Source organism: Staurois parvus, unplaced genomic scaffold (genome assembly GCF_062004578.1).
Source record: "Staurois parvus isolate SC_StPar_1 unplaced genomic scaffold, SC_StPar_1.0 ptg000350l, whole genome shotgun sequence".
Taxonomy (NCBI): Eukaryota; Metazoa; Chordata; class Amphibia; order Anura; family Ranidae; genus Staurois; species Staurois parvus.
Genome location: NW_028318146.1, coordinates 241,259 through 259,175, shown reverse-complemented (window position 1 = coordinate 259,175; position 17,917 = coordinate 241,259). Strand labels below are relative to the sequence as shown.

The 17,917-nt window shown below is 44.7% G+C and overlaps 1 protein-coding gene and 1 non-coding gene across 7 annotated transcripts in view; both read right to left on the bottom strand.

Annotated features, from left to right (window-relative positions):
* DGKZ (diacylglycerol kinase zeta) overlaps positions 1 to 17,917 on the bottom strand; it is a 303,200-nt gene that overhangs the window by 108,748 nt on the left and 176,535 nt on the right. For all 6 annotated transcript variants that reach the window (XM_089684552.1, XM_089684554.1, XM_089684553.1 and 3 more), the window contains one exon: positions 7,674 to 7,769. In XM_089684552.1, coding sequence (XP_089540678.1) covers positions 7,674 to 7,769 — 96 coding nt within the window. The remainder of the gene's footprint in view (positions 1 to 7,673; positions 7,770 to 17,917) is intronic.
* On the bottom strand, positions 13,774 to 13,892 carry LOC149456686 (5S ribosomal RNA). Its single transcript, XR_016313825.1, has one exon. It is a non-coding gene; the product is annotated as a 5S ribosomal RNA (ribosomal RNA).

The window sequence follows — 17,917 nt, the reverse complement described above, 5'->3', positions numbered from 1 at the left end:
CTCTTCTCTCAGTGACAGACACCAGTACAACAATAAAACCCCTGAATGAATTTTACTATTTCCTACTTTATTCTGAAACAGAGAGAAAGAACTTTTGCCTAAAGATAAACTTTAAAATGGTTGTAAACCCTTACACATACCCAGTGAAGTGACTGGTCTCAGGTGACGCACAGAGATTATACAAATCTTCCTACATAAGTTGTATCTGTAGTCTTCTCTTCTTTACATCTGTGCAAAGTCCAGAATTTATAAAGCTTGTCTGAGCTTTCAGAGAGTAGGGGCCAGAGAGCTGAAATTACACACTGCAAGGCTCAGTGAGAAGAGCAGATCGGAGGGGAGGGGAAGGACACCCCCACCTTCACACAGCTCACAGGAACAGAGCTGAGACTGTTAATCACAGGCTGGGTGCTGGAGCTCCCTACCCATCACCTTTTTTCTCTTGGTGTAAAGAAAGCTTGTCAGAAGAAACTCATGCAAAGGAACAAATTACACTTTGGGGTTTATTTACTAAAGCTGGAGAGTGCAAAATCAGTCTGACTTCTGCATAGAAACCAATCCGCTTTTAACCTCAGCTTGTTCAATGAAGCTTTGGCAATAAAACTTGGAAGCTGATTGTTTTCTATGTAGACGTGAGACTGATTTCGCACCCTCCAGCTTTAGTAAATAATGCCTTAGTATTCTGGACTGAGACAAGTACACACTAAAGAGGGATTGGTTTTGTTCATATTTCATGTCTGAGGTTTACAACCACATTTTTCTCTTTCCTGTAAAAATGGGAATCCCACATCAGCCATTTGAGCCACACCAGATGGTCTTGGAGACTGATGGGTGGTGATCACATGGCCAGGCCTGGTACCCAATGATAATTAGAGTCTTAATCTTGCACGGTGGGAAGTTGTCCTATACTGAGGTTATACTACACTGTGCAGTAATGAGATAACATATCTGAAATCTGATTGTAGTTGCTGCTTACAGGTTGAATGTACGCCAAACTCCACAACCTGTTTATAATAACTAGATACTGCTGTCAACACTCTAAAGCAGGGGCAGACTGACAACTCATGGGGCTCCCGGGCAATAGGGGATCATGGGGCCCATGTCCTTGCCCAAACTATAAAAAGCCTATGAAAAAGGTACCAGGGGTATCTCATGGGGCCCCCTACTGACCCCTGGCCCTCAGGCAGTGCCCGAGTTTCTAAATGGTCAGTCCGCCCCTGCTCTAAAGGTCTCCTTAACCCAGAGTGCCAACATGTGCAGATCCTCATCCTCGGACACTGGAAAACCTTTGCTAAGAATTTCCGTTCTGATCCAACAAAAGATCAATGACACAAACAATCGCTTGCCACCAAAAGAAGAAACGTATCTAACCATCTGAGTTCTGGAAAATTTGACCTGCACTTTAGAATCTACAGATCAGCCTCCAAACCCGTGGTCCCCATCCACGGAGACATGGTCCTTACGTGGCTATACTGTAGCTCTTAGTAGCAGCACAGTGTCCAGTATCTATCTAAACTCCTCTAGCTCTATTTATGGGCACCAGTTCATAAAAAGGAGATGAGAGAACTAAAGAAAGCGCAGAGAAGGACAACCCAACTGATAAGAGGCATGGAGGAGCTCAGCTATGAAGAAAGATTAGTGAACTGAGGTTAGAAAAGGAATGTTTAGTGAGCGCTACCATAGGAGTAAAAGAAATAAATACACTCGCCGCTGAAACACCAAAATAAAGGTAACCAAAAAACCTCCAGAAATATATGAATCAAAATAGACAGGTGCAGCGCTGAGTAATGATAAACCCTTATAGTATACACACTTTCATGGAATATCAACTGGTGCAAACAGATGATGTCACCGAATGGTGATTCTCAGTGAGTAAATAGTTCAATAGGGTATGGTAAAATCGTGCGGATCCTGAAGGATCACAATGCCAGGTGTGTGGATATCCTGATCCGGGAGTGATAGATGGTGTGCTTCAAATGAATGAAATATGCACTCACCAGAAGTGCGTTTACAACACGCAATATGAAATCCATACCTCCTGTATGGGCAGACAATTACTCGGGAGCAGGAAGATCAACGAACTACTGGAGCGCTCACCACCACCTCGTAGTTCATTGAGAACTACAAGCCGTCTGCTGCAGTGGCAACTAGTTGTTCATTCATTCACAGAACTCTGTGAATGAATGACATGGCTGTGTGGACAGAGCCCCACACAGCTGCTCTCTATTTAAATTGTGACAGCACATGCAGGGAGAAGATCCCCCGCCCACTGTCACAGCAGGGGATCGGAGAACCTATTCTTTAACCTTTATATACATAAAGGCTTCTTCACAGTAAGAGCTGTGAAAATGTGGAAGACACTCCCTCAAGAACTAATTCTGGCCAGAAGATTGTTTTAAAAAAGGCCTGGATTCTTTCCTAAGTGCCCGGTCACACCACTCTGAATTCAGGTGCGATGTGCTAATTGAAATCGTACCAGTCAGTGTCTTAACATGTGCATTTTGCTGCAGCGCAATTTCTAACGTAGTTCTTGCATTAATTTTTCTTCAGCTTTGTTGCGATTTCACATACATGGAATACAATGGAAATCGCACTGTAAATTGCAAGAAATCGTTGAAAGTCTTCACAAGTATTATTATTATACAGGATTTATATAGCGCCAACAGTTTACGCAGCTCTTTACAAAATGACAGACATTACAGTTACAATACAATTTGGTACAAGAGGAAACAGAGGGTCCGGCTTGTTAGAGATTACAATCTAGGAGGAAGGGTTGAGTGATACAAAAAGGTAATAGCTGTGGGGGGATGAGCTGATGGAGGAAATAAAAGGCAGTTTACTAGGTAGAAGCAGGATAGGCTTCTTTAAAGAGAAAGGTTTTCAGGGATCGTCTAAAGGTGGATAGATTAGGAGACAGCTGGACAGAATGGGGTAGGGAGTTCCAAAGGATAGGAGAAGCTCGGAAGAAGTCCTGGAGGCGAGCATGGGAGGAGGTGACACGGGAACTAGAGAGCAGAAGGTCTTGGGAGGATCGAAGAGAGCGGTTTGGTTGATATTTTGAGACCAGGTTGGTAATGTAGCTGGGGGCAGAGTTGTGGATGGCTTTGTAAGTTGTTGTTAGTATTTTGAATATTTCTAGTTGAGCAAGTGGAAGCCAGTGGAGGGATTGGCAGAGAAGGGTGGCAGACACTGAACGGTTGGTAAGGTGGATGAGCCTGGCAGCAGTATTCATAATGGACTGGAGGGGGGATAGTCTATGTAAAGGTAAGCCAAAGAGGAGGGAGTTGCAGTAGTCAAGGTGAGAGATAACCAGGGAGAGAATTAGGAGCTTTGTGGTATCATTGGTTAAAAAGGGGCATATTCTGGAGATGCTGCGGACATTGAGGTGGCATGATTTGGACAGGGATTGAATATGAGCCTGAAAGGATAGTTCAGAATCCAGGGTTACACCTAGCACTTTGGCCTGCAGGGATGGGTTGATAGTGGTGCTATTGATCCTGACTGAGAAATCAGGGGAAGAGGCACGTGGGGGAGGAAAAATTATGAGCTCAGTTTTGGATAGATTGAGTTTTAGGAAGTGGTGTGACATCCAGTCTGATATGTCTGTTAGTAAATAGGTGATACGTGAGGAAACTGATGGCGTGAGCTGAGGAGTAGAGAGATAGATTTGCGTAGCAAAGTTTTCAGAAATCACACCTGAAATCGCGCTGGTGACTTAATGTACAAAATATACCTGGATATTAACATTAATAGATGATTACTCCAGAGATTGTTGATTCAGGGAATATCTGAATGCCTCTTGGGGAATAAGGAATGAATTTTCTTTACCCCCACTGCAGCAAATTGGATCATGCTTGATAAGGCTTTTCTGCCTTCCTCTGGATCAACTGTTGGTGTAGGATTCTGTATATGGTGGTTTTGTATTTATTTATTTATTCTATTGTTTTATTTTTTTCTATTGGTTGAATTAGACGGACTTGTTTCTGACTAATTCACTTTGTAACAATTACAATATTTAAAGAGCATCAGAAGCCATGAACAGAAGAAGGAAAGGGTTAGAACAGGGGTGGGCAAACTTTTTGACTTGAGGGCCGCAATGGGTTCATATATTGGACCCGGGGGCCGGACCAAGAGTAGATGAATGATGTGTATGTGTCATCCATAGTAAGTATAGAAATATTCCCCCATAGTAAGCATAGTAATTAATCCCCCATATAGTAATTCATCCCCCATATAGTAATTCATCCCCCATAGTAATTAATCCCCCATATAGTAATTCATCCCCCATATAGTAATTCATCCCCCATATAGTAATTCATCCCCCATAGTAATTCATCCCCCATATAGTAATTCATCCCCCATAGTAATTCATCCCCCATAGTAATTCATCCCCCATATAGTACTTCATCCCCCATATAGTAATTCATCCCCCATATAGTAATTCATCCCCCATATAGTAATTTATCCCCCCTATAGTAATTCATTCCCCATATTAATTCATCCCCCATATTAAGTCCCCAAGTCCCCCCTGTGTCAATTCACTTACCTTTGCTCCGTGAGTTCCTCTCGCCGTGTTCCCGCGCCGTTCCGGTGTAGCATGAAAATCTGTCTCCTATGAGGATCTGTTCCCCTCGACGTATCTGCGCATGTGCCAGTTTCAGGCATTAGCAGCCGATCGGCGATCTCCGGCACATGCGCAGATACGTCGAGGGGGACAGATCCTCATAGGAGACAGATTTTCATGCTACACCGGTCTTCAGGGCGGACTGTGAGAGGAGCCTAGCTCCGCGGGCCGGATTAAAAGGTCCGCCGGGCCGTATACGGCCCGCGGGCCGTAGTTTGCCCATTGCTGGGTTAGAATCTCAGACAAGTATATTTGCCGTTTGTGCTGCTGGGGAAATCTACCCTCTTTATCTTACCAGGACATGAAGTGACAGGAAATCCAAAAGAGAGGATTTCCTTTACCTTATAGAGACTTCTTCTCATTCCCTGTTGTATCTTTACAGGAAAAAGTGAAGGAAAGGTAAAAAGGGACACAGACAGAAAAAAGAACCTGACAGGGGGTGATACCATTTCCCACTTCATCCAAAAAAAAAAGTTTAGGCTTTAGAAATACCTGAAGTAATTCATCCTCCGAAATCACAACAGTGACCCTGAAGTTGAGGTTAAAACTTAAATTTAATCCTATTATTTGCTGTCCTTAGTTCATCAACATGCTAATGACATTTTGTTAGATAAAATCTTTCCATTTTCCCTCCAAATGTTATTTTAGACCTGATGATGTCAACACTGGGTCTCTGTGTTTCCCTGTGCAATCTAGGCAGATCATGGCTGGTGGGAGGCGTTGTACATACAGTAGCTTCATGGAAAAGGCAAGGTAATACCCACATATGATGCTGATCCTCAAAGATTGAAAGAACTGAAATACAGTGAATGAAAGGGATGGATCAGAGAGAGTTTAGCTGGGAAGGAAAGGGCTAGATGGTGATGAATATCCTCCAGCCAGGAAATGGGGCTTTATCCAATTTGCTGCAGCTTCTAATACACACTGTGAAAAGGTCACAGTGTGCAGTGAAATCAAAGGAAGCAGTTTCAGTACAGGAAAGGAGCCTGTACAACTGTGAAAGACTGAAAGTGGTTGTAAAGGCTGAAGGTTTTTTACCTTCGTGCATTCGATGAGTGAAGGTAAAAAAACCTTCTGTGTCCCCAGCCCCCTCAATACTTACCTGTTGTCAGGAATGGACTCACCACTGGTGGTGCTGTGGCTCACTTGCTCTGTGGTCTGCAGTACCAGCTCCTACCAGAGGGTGCTTTCAGCAGCCAGGGTCTTACTCCTGCAATCAAGCCATCACCTGAGGCTGATTGCAGGAGGTCTATTTAAGCAGGACCAGGCCTGCAGTCAGTGCCTTGGTGTTTGTTTCCCATGAGCCCCTGTACCTGGTATCCTGTGAATCTTCTGTTGCCGACCTCTGCATTGTTCCTGACCCTGCTGACCGTCTCCTGTTTAACCCCTGGCTTGCCTGACCATCCTTCTGCCTGCTCCTCTGTACCGCGCTGCCCGCACGTTGCTGACCTGGCCTGCCTGACTACGCCTTACGCTACCCAGACGATCCATCCATCCCGCACGGATCTGTCCCTGTTACCAGGTCTGCCAGCCTCTTCACGTCAGGCTCCTTTCCCCGCACACCTCTGACGACGCTCTCTACCATTGCCGGACGTACTCAGGGGTCGTGACCTGGTCTCAGTCTGCTCCAAGTCCATCCCCACCATCAGGGGCCCTGGTGAATAAGCAGATTGGGACTTAGACCCCGCGCCCTGAGGAACCCCCTGCTGTGGGCTGCTAGAGACGCTGCCAGGCATTGCTTAACAGTACCAAACGGCCTGCCTGACCATTCCACCTCTCCAGCCCTGACTACACCTGTGTTCCCACACATTTCTGGTCATACCCGGATCCCTGACACCTGTGCCCTATTGTGCCCTCCTAGATTTTAAGCTCCAAGTAGCAGGGCCCTCGAACCCCTCATATATTGTATTGTTACTGTACTGTCTCGTGTACTGTCCCCCCACTATAATGTTCAGCGCTGAGCAAACCCTTGGCGCTATATAAATACTGTATAATAATAATTGTGATCCAGCAATGTGAATATACAGCTTCGTCTCATTGGCTGCTGTCAATCACAGCCATCCAGCCAATGAAGAGAGAGGGAGAGTGGTGCAAGGGTTTTGCACAGAGCATCCTGGATCCTCCTCTTCTTGGATCCCCAATAGGCTCTCCTGGCTCCTCCTTTTTGTCAGGTGCCCCCACAGCAAGCAGCTGTCCATTCACACATGGAGCAGTGGGTGCCCCCATAGCAAGCTGTTTGCTGTGGGGGAACCCAACAAAAAGGAGGAGCCAAGAGAGCCTGCGGGGGGACCAGAGAAGAGGAGGATCCAGGCTGCTCTGAGCAAAACCACTGCACACAGCATGTAAGGCTGGCCATACATTATACAATTTTCTTGAGAATTTTGCTTTAGCTTTACCAAAAACCATATAATATGAGGTCAAACCTAAACAACACTTTCAATTAGGCGGGCCCTTGCACTACATAGTTGAAGGTAAATCTAAAGGAAATTGGGCAGAAATTGAACAGAAAATTGTACAGTATAACATTTTTGTTATTTTCCAAAAAAAGAAAAATGAAGCTATAGAATGGCTTGAAAGGAAAGCTGGAGTTCAGTTTTTGAAAGTCCATCTCTCTGACCATGGTTCATGTTACACCCATATTAAGGCATTTCCATGTTTTATTTTCAGCTGCAAAGTACCAATACCGAGAGCACCAAGTCACTACTTAGAAAGCGAGGGTAGGTTTTTAATTAATGGAAGGAAATGCGAAAAAGAGTTCAGTGTTTTCTGACGCTCTTATTGATTTTTAACATTCCACAAAATCTTTTTTAACCCCTTGTTTACCAATGTACGTTTATAAACATCCAGATAGCCAAGGAGGTAAAGCAAGCTCACAGCTGATGCTGGAGTCATGATCTTGGTATTTTTTTTTCTTCTTTTTCCAGCCGACTCTCCAGGAGGCTGTAGAGCTTCCCGATCACCTTTACAGTACACCAAAACATTTTATATTTAGGAGATCAGCAGTAGGATGACTCATCCACCAGCTGCTCATTTCTGGAAACCATCAACCTACCTGTATCTTAGCTGTGCAGTTCTGCTCTCCCACGTAACAAAAATCTCCGGACACATTGGTTTCGAACCAGAGGTGGTCACCGTACAAAGCCGACTCCTAGAAGAGGAGAGTAGAAATTATTACCAGCACATAGTAACCTGTACAATAAAGTAACCTGCCTGCACTACACAATACCCGCCCCTTGATGACGTTGTGGTGACGAAACGTGTTGGGCGTGGCCTACTTGATGCTGACGTCAGGACGCTCTTTTGGCAGTGTGTGTCGGAGGTGATCCGCGGTGAGCGGAGATCATTATCAGTGCAGTGCTGCATATTGCTGGTGAAGCTGGTGTCTGTGTTAGGGAACCGGGTATGACCAGAAATGTGTGGACTGACACAGGGAAACGCAGACTTCAGGTATAGTGTGAATAAGACAATTTATTAAGACTAAACAAAACATAGACACAGTGCAAGACTAAACAACAACAGAGTGCAAACAAACCAACCCAAACCTCAAACAGATAACAATAGAAACAATACTAAGCGTAGTCGGGCAGGCCGGGTCGGTAGCAAACGGGCAGGCAGGGCACAAGGAGCAGGCAGAAGAGTAGTCAGGAATAGCCTAGGTCAGGACAGGCGGAGTTCATGCAGAGTCAGGGATCGAAGCAGAATCTGGAAAGCAGACAGGATGCAGGTACAGGGGCCCATGGGAAACATACACCGAGCCCCTGTTCACAGGCCTGGCCATTCCTTAAATACACCTGTTGTAATCAGCTTCAGGTGATGGCTCATTGCACGAGTGAGCCTCTGGTTGCTGAGAGCACCCGCTGGCCAGCCCTGGTACTGCAGCCCACAAGGCAGGTGAGTCCCACCACCACTGGCAAGTCCATTCCTGACAGTCTGTCTGGACACCTCTCTTGTTAGTTGTTTGGCATTTTAAATAAATTTACATGTGTTTAAAACGTACTGCACCATCAATCTTTTTCCTTTGTCCCTGAGTGAGATTCATATATGGAGATACGGAGTTAATGGAGAGATGCATCATGAGATCTATGGCTGTAGAGTATTGATTATTTCAATGAAATCCGATTACCATTAGTATTTACCTGGATGTGATTGAAAAGTTACTACAATTAACACCTGGATACCGTTTACCCATCGCTCCCAGGGCAAAAGCGCTATTGCTGTTCTATAATTTGAGCAGTATATAGCTCTGGTGAGTCCATCTAATTTATCTGGTGGTGGATTATTCACAATTTTATGAATTCACAGAGGAGATATATATTTTTATTATTAAAAATGTTTTGACTTTGAATTTTCACAAATTAATTATGGATATTTAATTATGTTGATGTATGAATTCACAGAGGAGTGATATACAGCCAAAAAAATCTTTGATTTACACAAATTAATTATGGACACTTAATTATGTTGCACAGATTGATTATGGACATTTAATAATATGGATATATATTTTATTTAGCGCATGCCTTTATTATATATACAATACCTGATGGTCTAGGAGTCATCCAGCTCAAATCACGTTGCTTTCATAGGATACAATCTTACCCCAGCCACCATTTGTAAGGTATATGCCCCCCCACAACTCAGCTCAGGATATGTACAGCACCATAATGATGTCACTGCTATATTTACAAAGTAATATTTGGGTTTTCAAAGGCAATTGGGGCACATAAAGTGGATTTATATCCTGTGTGTCTATTCAGAAATGATTTAAATGGAAATTTAGTGTCTGGTGTTCAGCTTTAGGTATCAGAACACTTTACTAAATAAAGTCCAGTTTAAAAAGCATCAGGGTGCTTCGTAGTGAAGGATCCAATCAGAACTCATCTATGGAATAGGCAGAAAACCAAAAAGATGACTAGCAATGTATTTCCACACACCACAGCACTTTGAGCTGTAAGATCCAACTAAAACTAATGTCAGTTCTAGAAAGGTCCTTGTGGAATTACACTCCTTTTTTTTTTCTTTTTTGGTAAAGTGTTACTAAACCCACAACAGTGAAATCAGTCTGTAGATGCAGTAAAGCATGCTTGTTATACTCACTGTGGAACCTAAGGGGTTAATCCTCTGCATTGTGTAAAAAGGATGTGTGATCCTGTCTTCTTTGATCCTGCCCTTCTTTTACTGTCCCCAATCCATCTGCCATAGTTAGAGCAGCAGTGGCAAGTCTGCACATGCTCTGTTTGGTGTGTATTGTATTGTTTTTCTTTTTTGGGGAGGGTGCATGTGATCAGCACAGGGCCAATCAGCACTGTCCGGACAGAAGGTCAGTGGTCATGCAGCCTCATACGACAGTCTCCTAGACTAACTAGTGCTCGGCCAGACACTGATAGAAGTCACAAGATTGCTATATACTGCTGATGAGAAAAGGTATTCAGCAGTTTATATTTATTAAAATAATTGCATTTCCATGTTCTGTGTACTGTGGAAAACTGGATATAGTGAATGCAGGGTCTGGGGTTTAGTAACACTTTAAAGTGTATGTATAGCCAACATTTCCCGTAATTACAAAATCACAAAGTCATGCATGTTACGACTATTACAATTTACAATAAGCATCAGGTGTGTGTGAGGGAGGGGAAAAGGGGTCACAGGCCCGAAGCTTTATTGAAGGGGCAAAGACACACAAGGGGGAGTAGGGGGAAGGGGAGATCTTCAGACGTCCTCTTCCTCCTCAAAGTCCATCAAGGTATAGTCCCAGAGCAGACTGAGGATCAGTCTGCGGCAGTCCTCAATGGACATCCTCTCCCGCTGGTGGATGAGGCGCTTTCTGGAGCACCATAAAGCGTCCTTAAAACAACACAGCACCCGCCAGGCGCTGTCAATGTCCTCCAGAGTAAAAGTTCCACAGAAAAGTCCGTTCAACACCCCAAAGTGTGTGATGGCTGTCTGTGGCACAAAGTCCTTGAGTTCGGGTTCCAGGGCCCTCAACAGGTCCTGGGCAAAAGAGCACTCCCAGAAAACGTGCTGAGCCGTTTCCTCGTGGATGATGCAGAAGGGGCAGTGCCTGTATCTGCTCAGGTTCCTGGCATGCATAAATGTCCTGAGAGTCAACCCCCCTTGGATTGCCATCCATGCCAGGTCTTGTGCCTGTTGGTGAGGCTCTTTGAGGAGACATTCCTCCAGACCACCTTGCAGGTGTCTGAAGGCAGGCCTGGAACCGACTCCAAAATGTCACTTGTTCTGATGAGCCTGTAGATGATCTTCGGTTTCCACAAATCAGGCTTGACTCCCTGTAGCCCCTGCTCCTTGATAAACTTGAAGGTATCCAGGTAGTACCAAGGAGTGTCCCAGTTGTAGGGGATGGAACTGTCCCAATTGTCCTATCCGAGGGACCGCCAGAGAGGCAACAGGAAGAAGCGTGACATTGCGTTTCCGCCAGAATCCATATTCCTTTTTGTTAAAGTCCTGCGGATGCAGTTGCAGGCAAAGAACACCCTGAGTTGGGTGGCGATGTCGGGCATGCCCTTACCGCCCTTAAGGGGTTCCTTGAACATGACTGCCCGCTTAACTCTGTCCATCTTGGAGCCCCAGATGAAGTGAAACACCGCCCCGGTGATGACCTTGTATGTATAGCAATGTATAGCCAACATTCTTTATCCAAGTATAGTACCTCTGATGCATTTTTACTGCCATCTGGGTACCAGCTGGTTAGATTTCATCCTCTTGACTTATGGTGACCACTGTCACAGAGACAGAAAGTGAGCGAAAGATCCAAACTTTTAGAGCTGTCCTCAGAGCAGGATGGGAGGGAAAATCTTTTAAAGGTGACACCTGATGTGCTGACAACATGCTTTTTTCCACATTATAGCAAATCTGATGGAGGAGTGGGTTACCATCACTTGCTGTAGTAAGGCCTCATTCACCCTGATGCAGGTGCGATGGAGTGCATGTGCATTCTTTAGTGTTCTCAAGCATCATGTTTAGGCCAACTCATTCATTTCCATGGGCTGCCCTACGTATGAGAAACATGCAAAAGAATTGCCCGTCCCTTTTTAAAAGTCATGCTGCACCAAAATGCATGGTGCGTTGTTACCATGCATTTCGGGGTGTGCGTGTTAGCAAGATGCATGGGGGTGTCATGAAAGGATGAAAGGATAAAGTCAGTTATACCCATATTTAGGGTCTAAAGTGTAACATGCTCCAGCACGTGGTCCTCACCCATCCTCTGATCCTCCCCACAGTGACAACGGGTGGGGGTTGCTCTCCCCGCAGACACGGTCATAATTCTAAGTTGTTATAAAAGCTCAAGGTTTTATGCCTGTATGCATTCTATGCATGATAGTAAAAAAAAAACCTTCTGTGTGCAGCAGCCCCCTTAGCCCCCACTCCCCTTATACTTACCTGAGTTCCATCTCAATCCAATGAAATGCACAAGAGCCTTGCCTGTCCCAGGTCTTTGCCTCCTCATTGGCTGAGACAGGCATTGGCGCCCACTACTGTCAATCATAGCCAGTGAGCCAATGAGGACAGAGTTGAAGCAGGGCAGAGCTCTGGCTGTGTGTGAATGGACACACAGAGCAGCAGCTCCAGAGCAAGCCTGCTTGGGTGCCCTCATAACAAGCTGCATGCTGTAGGGGCACTTGGCAAGAAGGAAGGTCCTGTAGCGCCGTCAGGGGACACGAGAATAGCAGGATTGTGGCTGCTCTGTGCAAAGCCACTGCATACAGCAGGTAAGTATAACATGTTTGTTATTTTAAAAAATATGTCTTTACAATCACTTTAAAGAAAGTGTGGCAGTGCAGGCTCCACCCATCCAGTTGTGTCATTCATAGGAATCTGTGAATAAGAGAGCTACAAGTGCCATCTGCCACCACGCCAGATGGCTTGTATTTTTCAATAAACTGAGGACGCTGATGAGCACACTTATAGCTCATTCAAAAGTCCTGCAGCTTTCAAACTGACATCCTATATAGATGTACGGGCTGAAAGCTGCAGGGCTTGTCTGCAGGAGCCTGACATTGCACACCTGATCCACTGATCACAGGTGCATTGCTCTGCAGGATCCTGTAGGGAAAAAAAAATAAATGCACATTTTTTTCTGCAAAATATGTGCATTTATTGTTTTTTCCTAAAGTTGAACTTAGCCATTAAGAATTAACTGCACCACCGCACTTCTACTAAAGAGCTGCTAATTTGTGAGCATCGTTGGAAAGTACACGATTTTGTGCGCATTCTTGCAATGCACAAGTGTGAAAGTAGCAGTTGAACAATTCCAGGAATTCTCGGGGGACATTAAACTATTGAACTGTAAAAGCCAATGTGCGATTTCACTTGCCAGAAACCACAAGACTGAAATATCCGTTCTGGATGGAACTGAGCTATAAATGGAAAGAATAGTGTATTTTGTGTGTACTGTATTTGCATTTCTCTTAAAGTAATTATTGTGTAGTAGTTGTGGCTTCCCCATTATTAGAAGCTTCCTCTTTTTATTATTGCATGAAAAGAAGAGATTTATATTAGCACAGCCGTTCTCAACAGAGAGGAACCCTTGAAATGTTTTTCAGATCTCGGGGAACCCCCGCTAAAAATAATTATACCTACAGTTTGGGGTTCATCAGCATGATCACTAAATTGTAGAACACAAATGTAAGAAAAAAAAAGAGGCATGCCTTGCATACTTGACATCCAAGGTAGATCATTTTTTTACCATTCAGGTCTGTGGAACCAGACTTTTAGTATAAAATCTTGAATTTGAATGAATAATATTAACAGAAAAGAAATGCAGACAATAAAGGTGTGTTCCTTACATTAATAGTCAGTGTAGAGGTACCCCCCTTGCATTGGTGGACAATGTACTATAGGTAGAAGACCTACCTTCAGGAGAAACTCTAAGGTTCCATGAAATCCTGGTTAAAAAAGTTGTTAGATTCGGGGTATATTAGCTACAATGTGTATTCAGCCTAACTTCTTTAACAAGTGCCAAGATGAGATCTTGGTCAGAAATTGTACCCTACCCTGCTTAGCTTCCAAGATCAGACGAGATCGGGCACATTCAGGGTGATGTGGCCGTAGGCGCTTCTCTTTGGAGCCCTCAATCTGCTTAAATTGGGGCTTCGCAAACTGGCCATTTGAGCCCAAAAACAAGCCGAGTAAAAAGCCTACAGCACCTGGTATTCCCAGGCGGTCTCCCATCCAGGTACTAACCAGGCCCTCCCCTGCTTAGCTTCCGAGATCAGACGAGATCGGGCGCATTCAGGGTGATGTGGCCGTAGGCGCTACTCTTTGGAGCCCTCAATCTGCTTAAATTGGGGCTTGGCAAGCTGGCCATTTGAGCCCAAAAACAAGCCAAGCAAAAGCAAAAAGCCTACAGCACCTGCTATGCTGTATATGGGTCATCTGACTCATAGACTTGAATTGTGAGAAAGAGCCATAAAGCACAACCATTGTGTAGCGCTGCAAAGTTGAAAGCAGAGGTTGCCTTAGTTATGAGTAAATATGGCAACATCCACACACACACAATTACAGTCCCTTTTTAATCCCAGCTCCGGATTCAGCACCCGGTGATGGATGGTCCTTGATGACGCAGAGTGGAGCTGGCAACATGTCACTGCCACCCTCTCCATAGGTGCATTGTAAGTGAAGGGCACCCTGCACTCCCATTATGTTCTCTGTCTTCTCAGGCTGAATGATGCTGGGCACCATTCAAACCTGAGGACATCTTCTGGTGGAAAAGAGGTACTGCTCGGGTCAGCTCTGGATTGAAGGTGATTGCAGCCTAAGTTGTTTCTTGAGCCTCCAGTTGGATTTAGAGGAAAAAAAAATATCCCAGAGTCTGTCAAGAAACACAGCGATCACAGCTTCATGGCTTACATCTCTGGCTGCCATTGTAGGATAATATGCACAGGACGTTCTTCATGCTTCTTTAATGGAATTGCAACTAATCTCAGCTTTGCTACTACCTGCAAATAGCTGTGAAAATCCATTCCTGGACGCAGCTCTTTTCTTCTAAATGCACCTAACTCAATTCTGCTATAAGCACCAATTTACATAGTGTGAATGGAGACATACACTGGTATTTCAGGTGCATAGCTTTGATTAGAAAATCATTCTGATTGTGGCTATTCTCATCATTGTAATCACCCATGTGGATGCACCCTTAAAGTCCTTCTTCAGGGATCAGAAAAAAATCCACCCTTGCAGTGGAGTCTTGCTATCTTTAGGGGGTGCAGGGATAGGCATAACATTTTATTTTTATTTTTTATTTATTACAGGTACTTATATAGTACCATCAATGTACGCAGCACTTTACACACACACACATATATAAGTGTGTGTGTGTGTGTGTGTGTGTGTGTAAGGTGCTGCGTACATTGATGGTACTATATAAGTACCTGTAATAAATAAAAATAAAATGTTATGCCTAACATTTTATATATATATATATATATATATATATATATATATATATCGTAAATTCACATCAGTCCCTAGCTCTCAAGGGGTGTACAATTTAAGGTCCCTAACTCACATTCATACATACACATACTAGGGCCAATTTAGACAGGAGCCAATTAACCTACCAGCATGTCTTTGGAGTGTGGGAGGAGACAAGAGTACCCAGAGGAAACCCACGCAGGCACAGGGAGAACATGCAAACTCCAGGCAGGTGGTGCCGTGGCTGGGATTCGAACCAATGACCCTAGTACTGCCAGGCGGAAGTGCTAACCATTTAGCCACTGTGCTGCCCTCTATATGTAGGGGGAAAGTGTGCAACCAAATCTGCAGCAGACCAGTGGCATCACTTGAGGGAGTTTACAGGAGCCATGTGTAAGGCATTTCTCCATATTCTTGCACTCTTAGACATAATAAACATTTAGCCATTGCAGCACTGGTTGTGCCCAGAATTGGGCCTTAAAAAATCTCAGAAATGAAGTGAGATGGCAGTTGCACTTTAGTAGACATGGGGGTTGATTTACTAAATGCAAATAGATTATGCACATTGTTCCAGAGCTTAGTAAATGAGCAGAAGCTCTGCTGACTTCCATCATCCAATTATATGCAAGCAAAAATACAGTTTTTTTTTTACTTTGCATGCATGTGGATTGGATATTCTTTGTAAAGTGAAGCTTTGCAAAATACGTTCGCCTTTTAGTAAATCAACCCCTTTTTTTTTTCCTGCTCCTGGCTCCTCTGATTGACAGCTTGTCCAGTCACCAAGAGGAAACATGACATGCCACTAGCTGGAAGGCATCACCACTTATACGTACACTGCTCAAGGAAAGAATCTCAGCTTCTCGTTAGTTAAGGCAGAAGAGAAAGTCATTACAGTGCAAACCTAACACAAAAGAAGACTATAGAAAAAATAAAGTTCAAAGGAAAACAGTAAAAACATGGGCGGCTCCAGCACTGCCAACATACAGGAAGAAAACTCAAAATTAGAGTTCCTTCCCCTGAAACTGTGAATGCACTAGATTGAGGATTGAGGACAAAACAAACAGAAAAAGAACACATTAAAAACAGAGAATGGAAAAATGAGCTAAAAGAATATTTAAGTAAAAGCCCAACTCCAGTAATTAGAAATAAAACTACCTTTGGAGTGGGGCTCCTTATACTGCAAGAGCTAAATGTCCAGGGGTGCAGGATAAGGAGTAAACAATTACATAAGGCTGGCCACATATGGATTTATTTCTTCGATCAGCCAGCAGGTTGATCAAAAAAAAAAAGAACAAACAGATTCCCCCATCCACACAAGCAAGCTGGGTGGCGGAGTCCTCCCAAGCTGTGTTATTGTATTCTGACAGAGGGGACAGCTTCAATGCCAAATACACTGAACAGTGTGATCTCCAAGATCTTGATTGACAAAAGTCAATTTTTGGATCGACTAATTCAAGTGGGAATTACCATAGATCAGTGGTTCTCAACCTGTGGGTCGCGACCCCTTTGGGGGTCGAACAACCCTTTCACAGGGGGCCCCTAAGACCATCAGAAAACACATATTTCCGATGTGTAAAGAGCAGCTACTGTGTAGAAAGCAGCTGCTGTGTTGAAAGCAGCTACTCTGTTAAAAGCAGCTACTGTGTTGAAAGCAGCAGTATTGGAGGTAAAACGACACTCATGAATTATAATTACTGGGTAAATAATTTTATGGTTGGGGGTCACCACAACATGAGGAACTGTATTAAAGGGTCACGGCATTAGGAAGGTTGAGAACCACTGCCATAGATGGAGCAAAATGCAGCCGTTCCCTGCTGACCTGGCTGAGTTTCGATCCATCTATGGTCAGTTTTATTCTCTGCTCCAGCAGGGTCCCTGTAACAATGCAACCGGCCTTCTTTAAGGTGCTCCTGGCTGCGGTCACTTTCTCGCCCCCCCCCATACAATCCAGGGTTAATAGCCTGCATAGTACATGATGACGTCGAGGAATCGTCCACAGTTCAGAGACTTGGGGAAAACAGGGTACCGTATTTTTCGCCGTATAAGACGCACTTTTTCTTCCCCAAAACTGGGGGGGGGAAATGTCAGCGAATATGGAGCAGCCGGTCCGGTATTTCCACCGCGGCCGTGTCAGAATACCGGGCCGGCCGCTCAGCTCTGCAGCGGGACCTTACCTGTTCCTCTATCCAGCGGCGTGCTGTCTTCCCAGCTTCTGTAGTGTGGGTACTGGGCATGACAGCCGGGTGCCAAGTGCGCATGCGCAAGAAGCGGTGCTTTTTGTGAATGGTAAGGCGGTACCTGGGACACATGACAGATCCCAGAAGCCGCCGGACCAATCACAAAGCGCAAGTGCTTCTTGCTCATGCGCACTGGGCACCCGGCTGTCATGCCGAGCGCCATTACAGAAGCCGGGAAGACAGCACGCCGCTGGATCGAGGGACAGGTAAGATCAAACAAAAACTCTGCGGAAGTAAGAGCGGGTACCTGTCAAATTCAGGTACCCACTCCCCACCTCCCCAAAGGTCAGCAGTCATCTGTACTGTCCGCAGTCTCTGGTCATCCCTGTGCTGTCCGCAGTCTCTGGTCATCCCTGTGCTGTCCGCAGTCTCTGGTCATCTCCTGTACTGTGTCTGCAGTCCATTAGTTCAGAATTTTTTTTTTCCTGTTTTCTGCCTCTAAAACCTAGGTGCATCTTATGGTCAGGTGCGTCTTATACGGCGAAAAATACGGTAAGTAGCAATGCCTCTTCCTGTACCCCCTAGACATAACAACCATTTACCCCTTGCAATGCGAGAGTGCTCGCTGCAACAGAAGATATTTTTTTTTTATTTCTGTGTGTCTCATGTCTATAGTTGAAGACAGATG